General features: G+C 43.6%; 1 protein-coding gene across 2 annotated transcripts in view; it reads left to right on the top strand.

Annotated features, from left to right (window-relative positions):
* The first annotated feature begins 5,159 nt into the window (after positions 1-5,159).
* Positions 5,160-20,065, top strand: part of NTMT2 (N-terminal Xaa-Pro-Lys N-methyltransferase 2) — a 146,595-nt gene continuing 131,689 nt past the window's right edge. For both annotated transcript variants that reach the window (XM_079313637.1, XM_079313636.1), the window contains exons 1-3: positions 5,160-5,333; positions 12,306-12,481; positions 17,661-17,910. In XM_079313637.1, coding sequence (XP_079169763.1) covers positions 5,180-5,333; positions 12,306-12,481; positions 17,661-17,910 — 580 coding nt within the window. In that variant the 5' untranslated portion in view covers positions 5,160-5,179. The remainder of the gene's footprint in view (positions 5,334-12,305; positions 12,482-17,660; positions 17,911-20,065) is intronic.

Raw genomic sequence — 20,065 nt, 5'->3', positions numbered from 1 at the left:
GTGGATCTTTCCCAAAGGATGGCAAGTGAGAGGAGCTATGGGGCTTATTTCAGATGGAAGCAGAAAGGCACAGAGGTAAAAGAAGCTCTCGTGTTGCTCTGTGGCTCACAGAACAATTCATTTTCCAGTTTAGTTCTAACAGTTCTGACTGAAATGATGTTCCCTGCCACTGCTGTGAAATGTGCAGCTGTGTCAGATCAGGGAAACCCAGTCTGATGTTTGCAGTCCAAGCCAACAGCAGGGAGGGATCCACAGAGCTGCAGATCTGAAAGTCTGGGTCTTTACATCTCTGCCTCTGCAAAAAATAGATGCAGATTGAGAAAGTCAAATGGTCTCTCTCACTCTTGGTCTGCTCACAGCACTTCTTTCTGCAGCTCTGTTGTTACCCATTGCACTCTCTTCTTTCTCAGGATGGAGTTTCTATTGTCAGGATGTTCACACTCCACACAAAGGCTGTCCCCTCCTGACATCACCACTTCCATGTCACATCACCAGCTGCCCTGGTTTTCCCACACTGGGGGGGCTCCATGCCTGTGCCTTCCAGGAGTGCAGGAAAATACCTGCTCTGGCTCTGTGCAGGAGCAGCATGGAGGTGCTAAGAGCCAGCCAAAGCACACTTCCTACCTCATGGATTTGGGCTGTTCCCTCAATCTGCTGCCAGTGGCTGTGAGACACAGGATAACTGGGCAGTAGCTCTGTGGTCTCAGCAGATGGGTCAGTCTCATGCCTTAGGTAGGAAGGATCCAGCTGAGAGGAAGTGGAAAGGCATGTTTTTTCTGGCAGTGTTGTGTGCAGAAGGAGCTTTGATGGTGTGGGTTGCCATCTTTCTTTTGCTTTGGAATTGAAAATAAATCCTTGAGAGACTTTTCACCAAAGCATTTCTAGCAGTTGCATGCCAGAGCTGAAAGACATTAAGGCTAACTTATCTCCCACTTGCCCAGTTCTCCCTGAGGAGTTTCTGCATTGCTTTTTGTGCTGTTTCATGAATGTGCAAGATTCTCTTCATCCCTGCTCACCAAACCACGATCCCTCTGATCACTTCTTAAAACTTTCTTCTTATGTGCAGTCTTCAATGGCCCAGCCAAGCAGTTTCCAGAGTCCCTTTCTCCTTGCTGAGAGCTGTGCCTGCATTCTTAAACAGAGCTGTGGGGGCATAGGAACTGTGCACACTCACATGCACAAAGCCACAGCAGACTTGATCCTGCATTTTCCAAACCCCACAAGCCTCCCCACTCAGCCAGGAGGAGATTTTTGTTAGCTTTCACCTCAGAAAGGAGCTTTACCCTGAGCCAACAGAGGGCAATAGACTCAAAATTCAATATTGAAAAGAAATGCTTTTAAAAGATGGCTCTGAGCAGCCCAGCCCTTACTGTATCTGGAGTCACATATCACAGTGAAAGGCAACATTCCACAATGGACCTAAAACCTTCTCAGGCTCCATCAATTAAACCACCACATCTGGGGTGGAAGAGACTCAGCAAGGAACTCTCACTAGGGTTCAATGAGAACCAGATGTTGTGGGCACAGCTGTCATGCTTCTTATCAGGAACAACAGAGCAGTCCCTGCTGCAGTTTCACCAGGAACCCTGCCCTTCCTTCCCTTCATCCTCAGCACTGCTGAGCATCCCTAACCAGAACCAAATAAAATCCTCACGGCCAAAGTGATGCCCAGATATTGCTGTTTGTGTTAGCATCCTGTTAGTGGGTCTCCAAATCAGGCTCCTGCTGGGACTCTCACTGGGCTTGGGACACGATCTTCAAGCTGCCTCTCCTACTCAGAGTGGCTTCACTCACCCCCTTTATAATGTAATTTAGTGTTGGCACCAGGGCTAGAAGGATTAGAAGGAAAGAAGTGTGTGTTCCCTCCATAGGGATAGAGCTCTGGCCAATTTCAGTTACATTAATTTGAATATATTTACCCATAGGGCTCAGATGCCGTGTTTTGTTGCTTTAGATGGAATTCCAGATTGCTGAATTCCAATTGTATAAATGAGAACAGATTGCTGCTGTGACTGCACCCATGAGAGCACATGGGAATTGTGCAGGACATGCCCTGAAGGCTGTGAGTCATCCTGACCTACAAGCAGTGAACTCTGCTTTGGAAATGTGGTTCAAAGCAAGGGTTTCTCCCAAGGTTGGGGCTTTGCCCAAGGACTTGCTTTGCTCTGCATTTCCTTGCCACAGAGTGATTTTGCAAGACTGACCAGTCTGCTGAAGATATTCTTGTTTGCACTTGTAAATGATAGTCTGAAACCAAATCTACCTGAATCTGATTACAAATAAACAAATGAAAAATTAGAAAGGAAATAGCCCTGTAAACAAACCAAAACATTTTGTTTGGCCCAACACATAAATTTTTTTGTGTGTGAGAAAAGGGCAAAATTTCAGTTTCTCATCAACCCAAAGTACTTTTTTTGTTGTTTTTTTTTTTTTTTTCAATTCCACAGTCAACTCAAAACTAAATTATTTCCACAGTAATAATTTTGAAAACTGCTAAGTCTGATTGGACCCATGAGTGGCTTTTAGGATTGTGACTAGGAGTTCTCAGCAAGTCAGACAATTTGTGTATCCACTGTCACATTGCTGTTTTCCAGCCTGACAGCAGACAGGGGCATTCCCTGCTGCTCTGAGCTGCAGCCAGAACAATCCAGGCAGTTGTAAAGGTTACCAGCTGCCACCCAACCTTGCAGCTGCTCTTCAGAACTGCACGTGTGCTCTCTGCCCGTGCCTCTTCTGTCAACATCATCAGGAAGTCTTAAAAACTGTTGTCAAAGATAAAACAAAAATGACTTGCTTTAACCTCATCTATTGCATGCCAGGTGTTTTGTAAACAGAACAGTCATTTAAAGGCAACACTGACCCTTTGTGATCCATGGAGCTTGTGCACATGTTTTTATTTTTCTCTCCTGTGCAGCTGATGTGTTTCAGAAGTAGCATGTACAGCTCAAATCTGCAGGGACGGGGGGTTACCTACTAATATAAAAGCAAGTCCAACTCCTCTTTGAATATCCTGATGTTCCAACAAGCAGATCCACCTTGGGTTTTGCAGCAGTTCATCATAAGCCATCTGATAGCTTATTTTAAGTGGGATCCTTAGGCAGAGATGAGCTGCAGGTGTTTTAACAAGAAGCTGCTCCAGCTGATCCCTCATTTTAATTTCTGCTAAGCCTCTCTTCACAGAACTGCCTGATCTCATGGGAAGGAAGAGGAAGTCACACAGAGGAACTATTTGCTTACACATGTAAATACTAGCACATTCTTATTTTAGACCAAAAGCTATTCAAGCCAGTGACTGTCAGGAATTATGGATGTGTGGAGTGTTAGTTTAATTTAGTTTACTCCACTTAATCCAGAGCTCTGGATTCTCCAGTGTCCCTCCCTGCCATAAGGAAAAGGCTGGGTAGCTGACTTCAGGAATAGTCAAATGGCCATTTGGGAAAGGAAACTAAGGCTGGGATGTGGGTTTGCTCACATTCCAGCAGTCACAGCACAGGTAGTATGGGTGTCATACTCAAACCCCACACTTCTTGTTAATGCAGATGTGGTAATGGTGCTTGAATTGTTCACAGCTTCTGGCTACACTGACACTACTCCTGTTCAGAATATGGGTTTAGGAAAAAGTGTGAACCACTGTGAGTTATTCTTAGCAGAAAATATTAATATGCTGCTGTTGACAAATGGAAAATGAAGCATCCACTTTGCGGAAAAAAAACCCCAGAAAACAAACCCCCAAACAACAAACCAAACCCTGCTATTTATGTGTTCTTTATCACACAGTTCTGGGCACAGATCTGTTTGATCTAAGCTTTTACAGCAGTAGGAAGTGCTTTAAAAGGCTCAGTGCTCTTGAGATGCACTCACTTAGCTGCACTAGGATCCCTGTTGCAGCTTTGTAATCTTTGAGTTGCTGTGGACACACCCTTGGTCCTCAGATCTGATCACATGCAGGCAAAATAACAGAAGTAGTGTTTATGCAGCCTTCCAGAGATCTTCACTCTTTTTGTGTGGGGCAGGACTACTGTGAGTCAAACCCACCACTAATTTATATAAAAGAGTTATAACCAACACTCACTCTGAAAAGCTAACCTTTTTTTTTTTTTTTTTTTTTTCAGAACTCTTATTTCTGACACATTTGTATTGGATGTGAACTTTACCATGAAAGACAAGTGTGGGTGTTGTGGTGCCCAACAATTCTTATGGGATTTATGGTGTCTGGTAAGAGGAAATCTCACTTTGCTGACACCAGGATCACCTTTGGCTGTTCTGGCACCCCCTGGAGCACACCTCTCTCAGGATAAAGCAGGGAGATCTGCATTATGGTTACAGACTCTGCCATCCCAGGTGGATGTTGCAGCCCTCAGACTGGCATGTGACATGTGACAAATTCCCACATGTCAGCTGTGAGCTGGACTAGGGAACTGATCCCACTTAAAATTAAGTATATTTTTCCAAAGATTTATTTTCCTTGGTAAAGGCTGGGTCACTTTTGTGCTGTTCTTAAAAACTTGGTATCTTTGTCAGGAGATTGCAGTGCTGCTGGAGATGTAGAGATGTACAAATGTTCCCATTTGTATTGGGAACATCCAGTTTCCTGACTGTGTTTCTGCAGTGCAGCATACTGATACTGCAGACACCTGGAATAAACAGCTTGAAAAGGGGAAATATTTACTTGTTAGAATCACAGTTTATTAGGGCTCATGTTATTAATTTGTGTAGAGGCACATCCATGTTCTGCCTTCTGGCCTTCCTCTTGAGTGCCCTGCACTGAAGAACTAATAATGAAGGAGAGACACAGAAACAAAATCACCCTGCAAGATGTAAGAGGGAGATTTTGGATAATATCTGAATTCTTTTGGAAAACTACAATTGAATTAGAGCCACTCCTTTTTGAAGCGGATATACTTTTACCCCAGCTAAGGCATATCCTGGTGGATTATTTTTTTTTTTTCCACTTTGCAGCACCTGCTTGTTTCAGAGGGTGACACTGCAGGGATAACTGTGAGGCAGTGCCAAGAGCCAGCATTTCTCACCCCCCTCTCGCCCGCCTCCACCCCCTGATATAGAATGACAGCACACTGCCACAATTTCAATGACACTGCCTCTTCCCTCTGGGAAGGACAGCTCCTCCAGACAGCACCAGCCACAGCAGCTGCCCACTCTCCCCAAAAAAACCTTCACCATGGCCTACAAAGCAGCACATTTGGCCTTTAAGTCACGCTGGCACAAGACAGATGAAGAGCTGTGTCGGCACAGCATGTCCTTTGTCCTGCACAAGGCAATCCAAAATGACTTCTTCAAGTGTTACCTTTATCTGCTGGAAAAGCTTCCCCTGGGTGAGTAGCTGTGGGCAGGAGTGTCTGTGTGTGCTCTGGGAAGGGGGGTTGTGTCAGATGGTGGAGGGCAAACACGTTATTGACAGTGAGGAGGAGGAGGAGTAGTTTTGGGAAACCCAGCTCAAGAGCTGCAGAGCTCCCTAAAGAGTCTTGAACTGTGTCTGCAACTCCCTCCAGCCCACTAGCCTGTTGTTTCACCTAAAAACTCCACAGATTCTTAGAGGAGGGCAAAAGAAAGACTTGCAAGAGTGAATGAGAAGTTTGGTTTCTGGCTGACTGTTCCTATTTTTTTCCATCATTTGAGTAAAACATGCTCTGACCTGTTTGGAGCTTGGAAGGACAAATGCAAAACCAGCAGAGCTGACAGGTGGTTCTTTCTTTTGCCTGCTACCTGTTTTGTTGTCACTCTTTGTGTCCTTAGCTCTGGTGTTTGCATTGTTTTGGACAAGTTCTTGAAAGGTAGTGATTCAAGAAAAAATTCTTTGTTATGCAGATCTCTGCAGCAGATTGTCTAACCTAACTGTTTGCTCTCTGGGAGGAAAATGCTTCCAAAAATTTGTTTATAGACAAATTTCAATGACAGCCTCCAGTACAGAATGCCAAGAGGGTTTGCTGAGGTTAGTTTTCTTTTTTTTTTTTAAGAAAATGAATGTTCATTTCTTATGAAAACTTGACCCTCAATAATAAACAAAATTTCCCTGTGACAATAAAGCTAGAAAGTAGATTTAACTTGAGTCTGCATTATATTAGCATGTCCTGTTTTAAGCAGAATTATTCAGCCTACACTCAATGTCAGAACTATAGGAATTTTCAGATGGGAAGGATGACCCTGTGCAATCTGTTTAAGTGAGTTCTTGGGGGTTCCTTTCTAATTGAATGATCTGTTTAGACAAAAGGAATACCTTATCTGTTTGTGTGAACTGATGTTAATGATAACTCTGCTCAAGAGGGTAGAATTCATTAATCCTGTAAAGAGAAAAAAAATATTAATATTATCTTAGTAGTTTTAATGCACCTTTTTAAATGCAGCAATATCTGCAGCTGTTTAAAATGAAACATGGAAGAAAAATGTGGTACATAGCTGTGAATAATGGAAAGGAAGGGAAGATGGAAAGGAAGGGAAATCAATTACAGGTTGATGGAATCTCACGAAGTTGATGAAAATGTTATTCTTTCATTTGTTTTGAAAAAAAACACAACTTATTAGAAACTGAGCAGGATTTCCTACAGTGTTAACTGTTAGTGTAAGTACCACTACATCTTTTTAGCTAGAAGATACCATGATGGGCATCTAACTTAGAATTGAGTGCTTGTAACTTGTCTGGGTCACAGCATGCATTTATGAACACAGAAATACCTTGGTGTAAGTGTTTCAAATGGCTGAGAACCCATCAGTCACCATTCAGCTGTTTCCAGGACTAATTGCTTTGCTCGTAAAACTATACTTACTTCTAGTCTGGATTTTATTTGAATTTCCATTCATGGCCAACAGGCTTTGAAAAATGTTTCTATCAGACCAAAGGTCCCTTCTGCCAGGCTTTTCATGGCCTGACTCATTAAAACTTAACTAATGATCTTACAAAGCTGTTGCCAGCTTATCCAAATTACTTTGATTCCATGGAAGATGGACTGTGAGCCCAGCATTCATGTGAATATGCAGTAAGTCTCTTACTCCATGTGCTGTGAATGCACATCCAGGGAACTTCACATCCTGCTCTGATTTCAGGGTGTGGATAAGGGGAGAGTCAGGCAGGTAAAAAATGTTGGGGTGATTGGCTCAGAGTTGTGGTCAAATCCTGAAGTCAGTGTAATCCTACAAAGGTTTGTCCTGGGACCTGTTTAGAACCATGGAATGGTTTGGGCTGGAAGGGACAATAAAGCTCATCTGGTTTCAACCCCCCCTTCCATCTTTATCACTAACCTGGAGGAGGTGAAGGAGTGTTTTATGCTCACATCCAGAGATTGCAGCCAGCTGCCAGGACAGGCCCACAAGCTCTAAGTCAGGATTGCCATCCAGAGGCACCAAATTGGCTGGAGGAAGGAGACAGCAGCAACCTAGTGCTATTCAAATCCACTGAAATTCCCACCCAAACACCAAGTTGTGTACCTGCATAGGAAAAACCCTGGGCAGCAGCACCACAGACTGGTCAGGGAGTGCCCTCCTGGTGGGGTTTTGGTAGGAAGCAGCTGAATGTCCTGGAAACAAAGGCAGCCACCAGAATCCCAGGATGAATTAATAAAAGAATGGCTAGTTGACTGAAGGAAGTAATGAACCCTTTCCTGCAGCAGTCATCAGACCCTACCTGTAGAGCCTTGAACTGCTGGAGCAGGAAATTACTTGGAATGAGTTGGAAAACCCTCAGAGTGGTGAGGGAACTGGAGCACGTGCCCTGTGAAAGCAGACAAAGGGAATGGGGCATGTTCAGCCAAAAGAGAGACCAAATATCATCCTGCTGGTACCTACAGGAAGGGTATGAATAGGACAGAGCTAAGATCTGCACAACTCTGTGCAGCATGAGGATAAGGGCTGGTGGCCATAAATCAAAAATAATCCAGATTGGCTATAAGGAAAATAATCTTTTTATCTGAGGACTGTCAGGCATTGGAATGGACTGCTCAGAGAAGTACAATTCTCCATCACCAGAAACTTTCTAAACCTAGCTGTCTAAACCCTGATGAACCTCATCTGTCATCATGTCTGTCTCTGCTTTGAGCAGCAGTTTGGGCCAGAGACTGGGTCTTTAGGTCCCTTCCAACTTGGACTGTCCTGTGATCCAGTGCTCTCTGGGATGGAGAGGACAGAATGTGGCAGGTCTGAACATCTCTGCATAATGACAGTTTCCAGCTCAGTTCAGAGTGGACCTGAGCAGAAAGGAGCCAAAATTCTCAGGCTTCAAGACTAGAGACAGATATCTCTGTGTAAACAGTGTCAAAGGACTAGAGCAACACTGTGACCCTGCAGGGAAGTTAAGCGTGTGCTTAACCCTACTCAGTAATAGCACTGAAACCAAGCCTTACACTGGATCCTGCAGTGCTGCCCAGGGTCAGCAAGGTCCAAAGCTTCCTCCAGACTCTGCTAGCTCCACACTCCCCCCACTCCATCCCTGGGTTCAGTGGTGGAGCTCTCCTAGGCATGTTTACTTAGGAGCTGAGCATATCTGGTATCACAGCCTGTTAAGAGAAACATGTCACTTTTACAGACCAGCCTAACATTTATAAATAAAAGACATGAGTAACTTCAGGCCCTGATCCAACAATGTACTTAAATGTGTGTGAGAGCCCTTAAGCCCAGTGGACTTTATTGGAGCTACTCAGATGCTGGAAATTATGCACGTGTTTACACGGGCTGTGGGACTCGGTGCCAGTGGGCTGAGATCTGCAATGGAAAACTGAGAAGATCCATCCCTGGAGACAAATATTCCTGAGTGTGAGGCACGTGGCTGTAAGTGAAATCTGCCTTGGGGGTGGGATGATGTTCATCCTCTATAAAATACAGAATTGACATGGTGCTCAGCCCACAGTAGAGAGGTAGATTCTACCATGCACACAGATAACTATTTTTCAGCTGATGCACAAAGCAGATGTTGCATTTAAAAGGGAGCACTCAGCCAAACTGGAATTAGTTCAGTATCTTGCAGAAAGCAATCGGAGCCACAAAATAATGTTCACAAATAAAAACTTCAAAAAAATTACTTGCAACATTTACTTCTGCCAGGGAAATTTAGTTGAGGAAACCCTGAAGTCAAGAACTGTAAGTCAGCATGCTAGAGGTTGAGATTGCACTGGGTCTTATGTATTAAGTGGTCCATTTCTTTAGAGATTTAGACCAGATGCACTGGAAAACAACATTTTTAACTGATCCATGATAAAATATGGGAGATAATGTTTTGAACTTTGCAGAGCAAAAGGCTCAGGTGGATAGTGTCTGTCTAGTCCACATTGGTTGGCATTCAGCTGTAGATCACCACTCTGCAGATCATCCAGACTGTGCTTGCAGTGACTGAAAATTATTGATGTCTCATGACTGGAGTGACCTTTAGGGAGGCAGTTCATGCCCTCAGCCTGCTTGAGCAGTGGGCTTGCTTCAGCCACCTCCACTTGGGAACTTGCCAGCAGATTCAGCTGAGGCACAAGTGTGCCATGAAAAAGTTTCTTCCTTACTGGAAACACATTTCTGACTTTAAATCTTACAAGTTACCTGCCTCAACACTGGAAACCTCATATGTTAGACAGCTGCCTGCCCTGTGATGTCTGAGGAAGTTGGAGCCTGCATCGTTCTATCCCGCTCATGCCCTACTTAACAAAACTCACTGCAGGCAGGCTGTGCACCCATAGCAGACCTCACAAGTATTTCATTTCCTGATGCACAAGGCAGTCCCACACGGGTCATGGGGAGGGAGATGCCTCTGGCTAGGCAGGTCCTGTGATGAGGGGGAGCAGTGCTGCAGCACCGACAGCCACCAAGCACATGCTTCTCTTCTGGGGTGGATTCCTGCAAGCTGGCAAACCTCCTCCTCCCTCTTTGCATGCCCTGGGGTGGGAGACATGCATGGAAACATTTTTGCACAGTTCAATGCACAGAGAAGCCCCTGTGGATGCTCACCCAGATGCCAGCACGTAGGGCAGGGCTCTGGGGCCCCAGATGGCCTGGGAGGAGCTGCAGTCAGCTGGCGTGTGCATGCAAGTCCTGGCAGGGATTCTGCAAGCCTGATATTGGTTCTGAGTGAGAAATGTGAGAGCACACACTCCAGATCTGATATCCTGAGCACCATATCGTCCCCATGTGTTGCTGCAGGTCAGGCTCATGTTTGGAATAGAGAGAATCTGAATATTTGTTGTTCATGCTGTCCTGGTGTGCAGACAGCCCATAAATGCCTTTCCTTTCAATCTAGCAGAATGGGATAAATCACTGTCCCTTGACAGGTCCATGAAACAAGCCCTGGAATCATCACTGGATCCTGATATGGAAGATCTTGCAAAGCCAATGTACAGGAATTCAGTTCTGTTCAGCAGACAGGCTGACCTTTGAAACAGAGCAAAAGGAGACACAGAGAAGACAAGATGGTGCCACTTCTGGATAAGGACAAAGATTTCTTACTGGAAAATCCCAGCCACTGATGGAGTGTTTTTCCCAGGCTCTGGGAGCCACCCTGGCCAAGCTGTGCTGGGGATTGGCTGCTGCCCCCTTCATATTAATTTCTTCAGCTAAATGGTTTCTTCTGAGTATGTGAATATAATCAGTGGAGTGTGTAAAACTCCCAAGTTTGACCCTTGCTGGGCTCAGTGCTTCTTGTGGTATAAATTTCTCAGGCATAACATAAATGTGTAATGGATTAAAGCTTTAATAGTATCCGTTCAGCAGTTGACTTAAGCAGGTGATGACAAGAGGGGCTGGTAATGCTGCTTTTGTTGGATGAGGGATATGCTGGGCATGCTGCTTATATGTAACCCAATAGCACTATTCTGTTCTGAGTGGTCCTTGGTGGTAATTATTCCCTATCCTACTTCCTTTGTCCTCCCCTCATTTGCCTCCAAAATGTCACTCTCCTGCTGAGGATGGGCAGGCACACACTTATCATTCCCCGCTGAGCTTGCTTGCCCTCAATTAAATACATTCCAGGCTTATATTCAGGGCCTCTGGCCTTCTCTCCTCCTCTTTGTGGAGGGCATAATTCCTGTTCCTGGTCTGCACAAGCCTGTTCAGCCCCTTCCCAGCAGCAGCTGGCAGTGCTCCCGTGGATGTTTGAGGATGCAGGGACAAAGAACTGCTCCCTGGTCCTTCTGTGCAGCTGGCAGGGAGCTGTCCCTCTCTCTCCTGTCATGAACTCAGAAGGTGTTTGCTGCTGGGTCATTTCCAGTCCCCTGAGTGTGCTGGGAAGCTGCAGCAGAGCTGGTCTCACACTGCAAGGTGGTGCTTGCAAAGGCTTGTTCCCAGCGTGGCTCCATCCCTCCTCGCTGCTTGGCTTTCACTGCCAGGCTTGGAGTTGTGTTTTTGGTAGAGGGTCTGTCACACACACAGTAGAATGCCTGGGCAGTTGTGTGCACATATGAGACAGTCAGAGGTGATGGCAAAATTTAGAGCCAGCCTCAATCCAAACTTTTGAGCTTTGAATCCATACTTTTGATATGCTGATGCACATCAAGAAAAACACAGGATGGGAAGGGTAGATCTCAGTTGTTAAAGAACAGGGAAAAATATCCTTTATCCAGCAAAACTCGCAGGTTTTAATAAAACAGCTTCAAAATACTGGTTACCAGTAATGTAGCCAAGCAATGAAAAGAAACATCCAAGCCTCTGGCACACAGGAACCTTTCAGTATATCACCCACTGATTACCTTGCTCCTGGACCTGTGACAGATGAAAATTTAGGACTGTCTCTTCTAAATTGTGTCCCCCCCTGTGTACTCATTTAGGCCTGAGATTACCATCTGCTCCTTGGTTCAGCTTACTTGCACTGCTACAGACCATACAGTATCACTAAAAATAAACCAGAGCAAGTGCCTCATTCATCCACTCTCTTCCTGGTGCACTGTCCCTGCAGCTGTCAATAGCTGGAAAGCATATCTGGAAATCTGCACAACAGTTAGGTCAGTGATAGCAGAAATGTTGACTCTGCATAGTAGTAAATGCTGCCCCCAGCTTTTCCAGGAAAAATCAGACCACTTGATGTCCTTGACATGTGCATTCACTTCAAACCTGAACAATTTTTCACCAACATGAAAATACAGTGTGATGATTGACATGACTTCTGAACCTGGAAAGCACAAAATTTGCATGAGGAGGGCTGGATCCCTTCAGGGTCTTGTAGAATTCAATCCAATGCCTTTCTTTCCACATTGCTTTAGAAACAGATTTGGTGTTTTGAAAGCTCAACTCAAGTTCACAGGTCGTCATCACCGTGCCTCTGCAGCAATTAACTAACCCAGAAATATCCATCACTAATGATATAATGGTGATTTTTCTGCTTGCAGTGAAACTTTACGCCCTGACAAGCCAAGTCATCAACGGGGAGATGCAGTTCTACGCCAGGGCCAAGCACTTCTACCGGGAGGTGCCTGCCACCGAGGAGGGAATGATGGGCGACTACATCGAGCTCTCCAACACAGATGTGGAATCCTCCCGGGAATTCCTCAGGAAGTTTGTTGGGGTGAGTCACTTCATCTCATCTTCTGCAAGAAGCACTGGGGATGTGTCAAAAGTGATGCTCAGGTGTGCAGCCACGCCTGATTTAAACAGCATCATGAGTCACCTTTGATTCGCAGTCACGGCTCGCCACTGTCGTTGGGTCTAGTCTGTGTTTTGCCAGCTCATCCATCAGCATGAATACACATTTTGCCTGGTCTTACATCATGATGTACCTGTTTTACATCCTTTTCTAATGCTCCCAAGCTGCAACAAGGATTGATTCTTGTAGCTGGGTTTGAGTGAGGGATTAATTCTGGGACCTTTCACGATAAAATCCTTGTTGGCCTCAGTGGCAGATTGGCAAATTCTTGCAGTCCAGTTGGGAAACTAGCTGAGACTTTAATGCCCAGTTTCTGGTTTGCCTATTTATGGGTATTTCTGAGAATGCTGCAACAAAACACACATTGGAAGCATATAGAATAAGCTACACATTTGGCTTGAATTGCAAAATGATGCCAAGTGGGAGCAGTATCACTTTGGCCCTTAAGTTTCTGAAAAGCCTGTTGAGTCCTAAAACTGTCTTTGGAAATCTAAAAATCTTCAGAAGCATGGCTTGATGATTTTCTGACTACTCTTCCCAGGGAAGGAGCCCAGTAAATCAGCTCAACAACTGTATTAGATGTTAAGGAATCCACAAACAAGTTTGTTAAGTTCTCCTGCTGACAAAATGACTAGTTCTATATAATGCTGCCATAGATCTTTAATTTTCTGCTCAAATGTACAAATTTGGGATAGTCAGATGACCTTTTTTTAGCCTTAATGATCTGCTGTGGGAAGAAACCTCAATAGGTTAATTAGATGTTGTATATGGGGAAAAAAGAGGCACAGTTTAAATAGATTGGGATGGGAAATGAGTGTGGCTTGACAACAGATAGAAATCATGCAGAGCAGTGAAGGGGAAGGGATGGCAAAGTTTGCTGTAGCTGATAGAGGGAGACTTTTGAGGCCATGAGCCAGCAGAACACAAGTGAATATCTGCACTTTTCTATATCAACAATCAATTGTATTAATGCTGAGGCAAAAAAAACTCCCCTGTATCACGCTGTCAATGACCACAAAATGAGAAAACACAGAGGAGGTTCACTAAGGAGCTGAACCTGTTGGTAATTTCCAAATGACCTTCCTGAAACGGCATTTTCAGAAGAAAAATGAAACGCAGTTGAGGCACATTCCTTAAATTTTATTCAAGTCTTGTTTTAAGGACATTTGAGGAATTCAGGTGGTGCATAAGTGTGTGCTCAGGGGAAGACTTCACCCTTCCTAGACATCACAGAGATGCAGTTTCCTGCAGCAGGTCTGTGTCATGCTGTTACACTTTCTCCTCTCCAAGACCCCGAAAAGGAAAGAAGTACAGTCTGTGACAGAGTTCCACATGCCAAAGAGGAATCATACCCAATGCATCAGCTGTGATGACAGATATGAAATACTCCAGAGCAAAGTTCCCACTCCTAGAATTAGCCAGGGATAGAAAGGATACTCTGAATGGCCAAGATCAAACAGGGAAAAAATAGAAAAGGAACAGAAAAGACTCTGCACCTTTTGCTTATTCTGATTTAGATTGTTAAAGCCTGTCCTCTGTTGAAATGTAGTCGATTGATTATGTTACTTATGGTTTATTTTGCTTTCTTACTACTGAAATTTGAATCCTGCTCAACCAGATACAGATATTTAGTGGCTTTCTGTAGCAGTGGCTTTATAATAAAACTAATGAACTGTCGTACCATGTTTATGGATCCATTAATATTTTTTTTTTAACCCATGAAGTGATCAAGATAGAAAAAAAATCTGTTTCACCCAAATATACTTTCTCTTTTTTAAAGAGAAGTTTGACAGAATTAGAAAATTTTAGATCAACTGGACCACTTTTTATTCTTTCACCCTCTGGAAACCTTTTCCATTTGTTTTTGAGAACTCAAGTCAGTTCCAAAATAAAAAATGCTCTTTAGAAACAAAAAGTTGACAAGTTTGGTTTCTTTTTTCCTTAAAAGTTATGAGAGGAAAAAAAAAAAAAAAAGAAAAAATTACTTTGACATTTTCAACATTCCCATATTTTTTAGGCTAAAAGCTATTCTCAAGATTTGAAATACCCATTTCACAGAGTGTTTTATCCACTGAAAACTTTACATTCTGGCAAAAACCGGTGCTCCCTAAAAAAACCACTTGCCTGGTTCCACTCAAATTACCCCTCCTGAGTTAGTTTGGCTGGCGTGGAAATGCCACGCAGTGACATTTCCCTTCCATGACTGATGCTGCATGCCTTCAGCTATGGCATTTCTTAGCATGATCCTCTGTAAACTGAGCTACACATTTCTTTACCATTGGAGAATTTACCTTGCCTGGGCACATGGAAGGAATTTCAGAAAAGGACTGAGGGCTTTCCTTGTGTTTTAGCCCGTCTCCTCCGCGGGCGAGCGGACGGAGTTGAAAGTTCCACTGTGCTGGAGTTAAGAGGTTTTATGTGTGTGTGGGCAGAACTCAAACCAAGAGCAACATGGCTCGAGCCAGCAGTGCTCTGCAGACAAGCTGCAGGTTGTCTCAGCCCTGGGGTTATCAGCACAGCTACAGCCCTGCATGTTTATGACAGCCTGCTAATGCCTTGATGCCCACGCTGAGTTTCCGAGTGCCTAATCCAGAGTCAAAAAAGAAAATAAAGAAAACAAAGGAAGCATTAATTCGGCGTCGGTTGTGAGCTGTAGGTGTGTAAAATATTACAGATGGAGATTATATTGACTTTATAGCTCCCTCTCTGCCCTCAACGCTTTCTCCCTTTCTTGCCCCACAACTCACCTGCATGATTGGTTAGTTGCTGAGTGAAAACTTCTTGAAAGTGATTTTTTCTCCAGTTTGATCAGGGTGATAGAAGAGATGTTGAAAAAGTGCTCTTTTTTTTATTTATTTATTTAGAAAACCACTGGGATTTTTATCTGTTTCCTGAACTCTGATTCCCTTTTTTGTCTTACATAGCTTCACTGCTTTTCTGCTCTTCCAAGACCTGAAGTAGCACCATGAACATATCCCTCACTTTTTTTATTTCAAATGAAATTTATGAGTGCCCTATTTAGCTTTAGAGAACAATTTTGGGGTGTATATGTGTCCTAAAGGACACTGATTCTGAGTAATGAGAAGCAAGTAGTCAGAGGAGCAGTCAGTCTCAAATTTTGAAGCCTGTTCTGGCATACAGTTTTCACTTAGACTTATTTTTTTAAATAAGGAGTCTGATTTTTCAGCTCAATTAGACTTTTGGGAAAATGTTTGCCTTCCAAAGAAAATGTTAATACTCTGTCAAAGCCCTGAGCACTTCCAAACTGAAAATATATTAGCTGAACATGGAATTATGTCAACATTTTCATTACGGACGGAGCCGTGGTGTTTCACAGGGCTTCTCAACTGACTGCTCAAAGCTCTCACTCCTTTTCAGCAAAGTGTGGGATCAAACTTCATCTCCCATGGCTGCTCCCTTTCCTTCTTCTCCAGGACACACAGAGATGTGTCACCAGAGGTCCTTGCTGTGATGTGCCATGGGAGATGAATTCCCTGCTTTCAGCGAGGGGGACTGTAGATTCTGTGAAGCACAAAAATGTTGGAGGAATTACCTGGCTTTTTGCCACATTCTGTTGGTGGTTTTGGTAAATCATCCCAGTTTTCTCAGCAGCTTTCTCAAAGATTTGCAGCTAATCCCATCCGTGTGGACCTGGATGTATCTGCCAGCCAACAGTGTGGAAATCCACCTTGTAATATCCAAGACACAGCTCCTTCTCCTTTCCTGAACTCCTTGTTACCTCTCAGTCTGGTCCTCAGTAAAAGCCACGTGGCCCTGAGTGCAGCCTGTGGATGAGGAATGGCTCCCATTTTCTGGCTAACTACAAGCAGGTAGTCTCCAGAGCCCAGCAGGGTTGAAGGTCTGTGGACTGGTGCTCACACCAGGAGATTAATTTTCCTGGGCATACAAATTGGGAGCAGCAGCCCTGGAGACTGGTGAAAGCCCTTGAGGGCTGTGTGCTCTTTCTACAATTACTCCATGTAATCAGATGCTTGCCTGGGCTATTCATAGTCATGTCATTGACAGTGCTGTCCTTTGACCTTAATAATCTACTGAATTACCCACTGAAGCCAGGCCAAAAAAGTGTGAGTTACATGATTTATGCTTGGTTCATTACAAAGTGGGGGGGTTCTCCCAATAAGCAGGAAGAGCAAGACTCTTCCTGGGCTCATTGTCTTTGAGGCTGCAGCACTCACAGCTTTCACTTCAACACTCAATTCCAGAGGAAAGGGAAAAGGTGTTTACATTTGCTTTTAATATATTTGCTTAACAGATAACTTTGGCCAGGGGAGCTCCTATCCCACAGTCAGTGCATGTGTAGACTCAGAATTTCTGTTTTACAGAACAGCAGCAGGCTCTTAAGAGCTGTTTTATAGCTAGAATGGAAGCTTTAGGGGTGAAATACAGCTTTCATTATAAAGCTTTTTACAGTGCTTCATTATTTTCTCATAGTCACAGCCTTTGTGCCACATTTTTTCATGTCTGATCTCTGTCCAAAGATGACATTTATGAAGAAAAAGGAACAGTTAAGCAAAACCGAGTCAATCACCTTTCTTGTCTCTGTGCCTAAAAGTGTAATTCTGTATATGCTCCAGCCCAAACTTCTTGAGTTGTCAGAAGTTACCTACCACTTCAAGATCTTTGTTCAAACACAATTTGCTTTGAGAACTGCACTTTGATCCCAGGGATTCTGTGTATCTGCAGAAATGCCTGTGGGCACCTTGAGATTTCTGGGCTGCAGAAATTATTATTATGCTTGCATGCAGTATTTGGTGCACACTTCCTTTTTTATTAGGCCTTTACAGGGCACAGAGTGAGGCTTATCTAGCCACACACTGCCTGTGAGGTGTGAACACTTGAAGTTGCAAGGGCTTTACAAAGAGTAGTGGATCTTCTGAGAAAGGAGCTTGTGAAAGACTCTTGTCTCTTCTTACACCAAGCAAAAATTTCCTGCACAGCAGTAAATGCGGTGAGAAGTCCCAGGAATGTGACAGCAAGAGGACACCAGGCTGGCTGGACACATAGTGGGTAACACAGCTGCTGTGATTTTTTTTTCAGGTGGTATTTTTCATGTTTCAGATAATTTTGTTGTATCCCACAGGGGGTGGGGAAGGCTGGCACCAGCCGTGCCCTGGACTGTGGCTCTGGGATAGGACGGATCAGCAAGCACGTCCTGCTGCCCGTTTTCAAGAGTGTGGAGCTGGTGGATATGATGGAGAATTTCCTGGCTGAGGTCCCAAACTACCTGCAGGGAAAGGAGGACAGAGTAGAGATGTATTACTGCAAAAGCCTCCAGGAATTCACACCGGCCCCACGAAGATACGACGTCATCTGGATTCAGTGGGTTTCAGGTTAGTTCTGTGTGATCCTTCTAGGCTGGCATCTCACAGAATAGGCAGCCTGTGCTCAAAGGAGGCTCTCAAACTTTTGAGACTACTTCCTAAAACATCACAAGAGGCTTCTGAGAGTTCCCCCAAGCCCACATGCACAGTGGGTACAAATCAAGTTGGTTTTTTCAAGGTCATGTATTGGAGAAAGTTACCACTCCTGGAGAGCAGCCTGCATGCAAGAGTGCCTTACATATGGATTTTCTGGGGCAGGAATACTCTTTCCTACTTGCCTGGGGTGCAGAGAGATACACAGGGCTGACCACACTTGTGAACAGTGGTTTCTGAATCTGCTGATTATCCAGGCTGGGAGGTATTTCAGGAAACAATCAGGAAAAAAGCCACAGTGGAATCACTGATACCTGTAAATCCGATCAGGCACTGATGTTTATCAGACAGGTTCCCTTAGCTATGTCCCACAGCAGCCCCTCCTATAAGAAGCATCTTCTTCTCCTGCAGCCACCCCAGTGAATACCCTGCAGCATTCAGAGCAATCAGACAATGAGGGCTTACCAAAGAAAAATCAAGTTCAGTGGAAAGAAGATTTTCTCCTAATCTATGGAGTGTCCATGGTGCAGTTTCAGAGGGCAGAAGGAATTATTCAGGAAGAGCAATTGCTGAACAAATTGCTTTAGACCAGCATAATTCTCCTTTGTGTTTTTGTTTTTCTTTAATAATGAGTGATTGCAGTAAATGTAGCTCCTGCCTCACCTTTTGAGCAAATCCAAGTCAAAATGAGGAGGAATGAGCTTAGCCTATGTAAGGCTGTGCTGGACAGATATGTGGCTCCTAACTAAGGGAGCATGTCATAATCCTATCGTAGACACAGATCTGAATCTTCTTTTTCCATCAATGTCAAGGAAATATGGAGTGATCTTAATCATTAATCAAACTTCTACCTCTATCTTGAATTTGGCTGAAATATGCCAAGAAGTTCATTTGATGGAGTGATGGCAGGACTGCCAGCTAGACAGCAAAACCTTGAAGATCTCATTTTCTTAGGAAACTACACTAAAAGCCAAGTAAAGAGAAAAATAAGTTCCAATGTGTTCAAAAGCTTCAATGGATCTTCGCAATCAAATCTTGATTTGTCTTATGCATGCATAAGCATAGGAACCCTGGCAGTCATTTTCTAAAGAAAGTAAAAAGTGCAAGTTTACATTTAATCTAGAAATTACCATTTTCCTTCAACTTGAAAGTAATTCAGCTTTAGGGTTTGGGGCTTTTTCTTTTTATTTTTTGTTGTTGTTAGGAGTGGTTAAAGAAACTTGACATGCTATGTCAAAATGTGGTTTTGAAATTACAACTTCCATTTATAAAAGTTTAAATCTTCCATCAAGAAAACAAAATTATTTAACTGGAAAATACAAGTGATTATTTTTTCCAAGATTTTAATTCAGTTTCTGATCACCTGTTCTTGTTTATTCATGACATGTGAGAGTTCTCATTTTGCTCTTCTCTGAGCTCTCTACCACTGTTCTCAACAGAACTGATCTTTGAGAAGGAAGAATAAGAATCTCAATAACATATTGAAAAAAAAGCAATATTTAAAAATATATATGTAGCTGCAAAAATCCTGTGGGGTATGAAGTAACATGAGGAGTTTAATTGGCATTGTGGAAGGTCTTGAATTCTTTGCTGGATCTTTGATCCAGAACTCCTTTGATGAAGTGATATATTGCTCACAAAGTTACAGAGATTTTTAGCAGTAAAAGACAGAGGGGACTGGGATTATCTAGTTTGACCTACTCTATATCCCAAGCTGTTCTATTCATTCCTTTAGCCTTGTGCTAAACCAGTAGTTTGTGCTCAATTAAAACATATCTTGAAAGATTCAACCACACTTGGTCTGAGGACTTCAAGAGGTGGTAAACCCCACTTCTGCTGGTAGTTTCCAGTGGGTAATTGCTTACACTGTTAAACAGTTGTCACTTACTCCCTGTATGAATTTGTTTGGCTCCAGCTTCCTGCCACTGATTCTTATTATGACTTAAACCACCAGATTAAAGAACCCTTCAGCACCCACTATTTTCTCCACTCTCCTCAGTGGTTTCTGTCCACATCTGTTGCTGCTACCACTATGGATCCTAAATACCAATTGGAATCTGTATTTGTTGAT

The sequence above is a fragment of the Erithacus rubecula genome (assembly GCF_903797595.1).
Source record: "Erithacus rubecula genome assembly, chromosome: 10".
In the NCBI taxonomy this organism is placed as follows: Eukaryota; Metazoa; Chordata; class Aves; order Passeriformes; family Muscicapidae; genus Erithacus; species Erithacus rubecula.
The sequence above is the reverse complement of the archived record's forward strand: the minus strand, read 5'-3'. Positions and strand labels throughout refer to the sequence as shown.